This window comes from Panthera uncia, chromosome B4 (assembly GCF_023721935.1).
Source record: "Panthera uncia isolate 11264 chromosome B4, Puncia_PCG_1.0, whole genome shotgun sequence".
Classification (NCBI taxonomy): domain Eukaryota; kingdom Metazoa; phylum Chordata; class Mammalia; order Carnivora; family Felidae; genus Panthera; species Panthera uncia.
In genome coordinates this window covers 91,956,089-91,959,679 of record NC_064809.1, presented here as the reverse complement: position 1 = coordinate 91,959,679, position 3,591 = coordinate 91,956,089, and the positions used below count along the sequence as shown (strand labels likewise).

The following is a 3,591-nucleotide window of genomic DNA, read 5'->3' as shown; positions in this document are numbered from 1 at the left end:
CTGAAGCTTTGAGGGTGTTAGGAATGTTAACCTTTCCAGGGATCCAGAAGGACCAAGGCCCTGTCAGTTTCAACATGTGACTTCCACATGGTGGCAGTTAAGGTCACCCTGGGTGTTGATATCCAGCAGGCAGATGGAGAGAGTGTGGAGGTAGGCGGGGTTGGTTTTAAACGAGCCAGGCCTAGAAGAGACAGGTATCACTTCTGCCCACATTTCACTGGCCAGAATTAGACTCTCTGACCTAGACTCATACTAGAAAATGTCCTGGCTGGGCAGCTGCTTCCCACAACTGGACACTGTGGAAGAAAAGCACAAACCTTTGATGGGCAATTAGCTGTTATCTGCCGTAGATGAACTGGAGAATTATATCCTCATTTATTTAAGCTTCGAGAGTCTGACTTTCCTCTTCCCTCTCTTCTGCTTTTCCACTCGTCTTTTGTCAAAGGCAAATTTGTAAACTATGGAAAACTATTACCTGGTAAGAATGAAGAGTTCAGAAAATGGACACCTGTTGGCGGCTGGGTGGCTCAGTGGTTAAGCATCTGACTTTGGCTCAGGTCATGATCTCACGGTTCGTGAGTTTGAGTCCCACATCAGGTGAGCTCAAGCCCCACTTCGGGTGAGCCCCCCTTCTCCCTCTCTCTCTCTGACCCTCGCTCACTTGCACACTCTCTCTCAAAAAAAAAAGGAGGTGGGGAGAACCTGGGTGGCTCAGTTGGTTAAGCATCTGACTTCGGCTCAGGTGATAATCTCACAGTTTGTGGATTTGAGCCCCTCATCAGGCTCTGTACTGACAGCTCGGAGCCTAGAGCCTGCTTTGGATCCTGTCCTCCTTTCTCTGCCCCTTCCCCGTTTGCACTGTCTCTGTCTCTCAAAAATGAATAAACATTATAAAAATTTAAAAAAACAAACATGCGTATCTTTGACCCAGGAACACTTCTAAGCCCATTTCCTAAAGGAATCAGTGGTTAACTCTCACAGTGCATGTACGAGGATATTTATAATAGTGACACATTGTGAGCAATCTAGATGCCAATAGACGACAGCAGAGAGCTGTTTACACTTCAACGATGCTTCCCAATGGAATACAGGTGTTTAAAATGATTGTGTAGATACCTGCAAACACAAAAATATGTCCATGTTATGAAAAAGTAAGACTCTTAAGCAGTATGAATTTTTTTTTAATAAATTGGTTACTTGTAGCAAAAGCTGGAGGACATACCTTAAAATGTTTAGTGTTCATTCCTGGGGAATATGGCTGTGCGTGTTTTTCATTTTTTCCTGTTACACCTTTACATGATGTCTTACTGTTTTATCATTAGAAAAAACAGTGAAGCTATTTCCAGCTTGAAACAAACAAACAGAAAAAATGTAGATAACGGCAACTGGGACTTAGGTGACTGAAAGTACGCGAATCAGGCCCGGCCTCCCCAGACTCTGTGCGTTGGGCCTGTCACCCGACACTCAAGTCGCTATCACGAGCACTTTTCTCTGTTGAAGTGACTGGCTTTTGTCCCGCCAACCCCAGGTTATAACGGGAGAGGAAAATAGGCCTCAGGGCAGTCGGCGGCAGCCCCAACCCGCAGCGGGCCCCGTGGGTGAGTCAGTGGGCTGGGGCTCACCCTGCCTCCGGCCTCTTCATGGGGAACACCATCAGGGCCCTGGTGGCCTTCATCCCTGCTGACTGCTGCCAGAACTACGTGGTCAGAGATCTCCGGGAGATGCCCGTGGACAAGATGGTGGATCTGAGTGGGACCCAGCTACGCCATTTCCCCGGGAACGTTTGCTCCTTCCGGGAGCTGGTCAAGCTCTACCTGAGTGACAACCACCTCAACAGCCTGCCTCCTGAGCTGGGGCAGCTGCAGAATCTGCAGATCCTGGCCCTGGATTTCAACAACTTCAAGGCTCTGCCCCAGGTGGTGTGTACTTTGAAACAGCTCTGCATCCTCTACTTGGGTAACAACAAACTTTGCGACCTCCCCAGTGAGCTGAGCCTGCTTCAGAATCTCCGGACCCTGTGGGTCGAGGCCAACTGCCTCACCCAGCTGCCGGAGGTGGTCTGCGAGCTAAGTCTCCTAAAGACTCTGCATGCCGGCTCCAATTCTCTGCGTCTGCTGCCAGGCCAGCTCCAGCGCCTCCGAGAGCTGCGGACCATCTGGCTCTCAGGCAACCTGCTGACTGACTTCCCCCCCGTGCTGCTGCACATGCCCTTCCTGGAGGTGATCGACGTGGACAGGAACAGCATCCGTTACTTCCCCAGCCTGGCCCACCTGTCGAGTCTGAAGCTGGTCATCTATGACCACAATCCCTGCAGGAACGCACCCAAGGTGGCCAAAGGCGTGCGCCGCGTGGGAAGATGGGCAGAGGAGACGCCAGAGCCTGACCCCAGAAAAGCCAGACGCTACGCCTTGGCCAGGGAGGAAAGTCAGGAGGGAGAGATACTTGTCCTGCCTCCTCTACTTCTTCCTCCCAACTCCTGAGGAGCTTCAGTCGTAGGTCAACGCCAAGGATCCGACTCCAGCATCTTCTGGAGATCTCTCCTTTAGAGGGTACAGGATTGCTCTGGGACACACGGGATGCTCTGCCAGTGGGGAGTGATGGAAGTCCAAAGAAACGCCTCACTCACATCAAGGGAGAATTTCTGGCCAACATTTCTCCCAAAGTGAAGTTGGGTGCTATGGCCGGCCTCACTCTCTGCAAGCAAATCAGCTCCTCCAAATAGGTATTTTGCAACATTAAAGAGTACGAAGGGCTACGACATTCTGTCCTTCTCTACTCCACAAGCGGCTGGTCAGGATGCTCACGAACTCCTCAAATAAGGTATTTACTAAAGAATTCACCTGAGAGTTCAGGTGGCCTGGCTCCAGCCCTTTGCAGGATATATTTTACTAGGAATGACCTTAAGTGATATGAAAATAGGGACAAACTCAGGCCACTTACAAAAGACATTTCTACCTAGTCAGTCAGACTCTCAGACTCCGTGCTGTTGCAAAGGCTCAAGATGAAGCTTTTCCCCTGCAGTTGAGTGAATGCTGAGAGGACCTCTGGTAGAAAATGCCTCCTGGTGGAGTACGGCTGCCACCTTATACACTTGACACTGGTTCATGCTGATTTAGCTTGTTTTCCCTAAAGGTCAAGGTTTGACCCCAGGTCTGCTCTCAACTGCTTACTGTCACTATAATACTACAAGTCCTCTAGGAAGTAGAACCTCTTGTTGGCAATGTGGTCTTATTAAAATCGAGCCTAGTTGTAACCTGCCTGCCTCCGTAGAGCCCTCCCGTTTATTCACATTTACGAAGAACTGAACTGAATCCCCTTCCGTGGAGGGAAACCACTTTCCAGGATATTAGGTTAAAGGTAGCAGGTGAGAAATCTGTTTACTTGAAACAAGCATTTGGAAATCTGCATTGAAGGTTGTGGTATATATAAGACACTTCTGCCTCTAGCCTCAGTTTCTTAGCCTTTATTTGGATTTGATTTTTCTAGATAGGGCCTTTTGATGGTCAGTGTACAAGCTTAGACATTTTGGCCATTTTTTAAAAAGTAAATTGTGACCTTTTCTTCTTCCCACAAATACATCAACCTTAAAGA

General features: G+C 48.9%; 1 protein-coding gene across 1 annotated transcript; it reads left to right on the top strand.

Moving 5' to 3' along the window:
* The first annotated feature begins 243 nt into the window (after nt 1–243).
* On the top strand, nt 244–2,865 carry LRRC10 (leucine rich repeat containing 10). The gene has a single exon (XM_049625960.1). The coding sequence runs from the start codon at nt 1,641–1,643 to the stop codon at nt 2,478–2,480; it is 840 nt and encodes a 279-aa protein (XP_049481917.1). The 5' UTR covers nt 244–1,640; the 3' UTR covers nt 2,481–2,865.
* The last annotated feature ends 726 nt before the right edge of the window (nt 2,866–3,591 follow it).

What these genes read in the sequence shown, in the direction of transcription:
- LRRC10 (XM_049625960.1), top strand. Translation starts at nt 1,641, where the DNA reads ATGGGGAACACCATCAGGGCCCTGGTGGCCTTCATCCCTGCTGACTGC.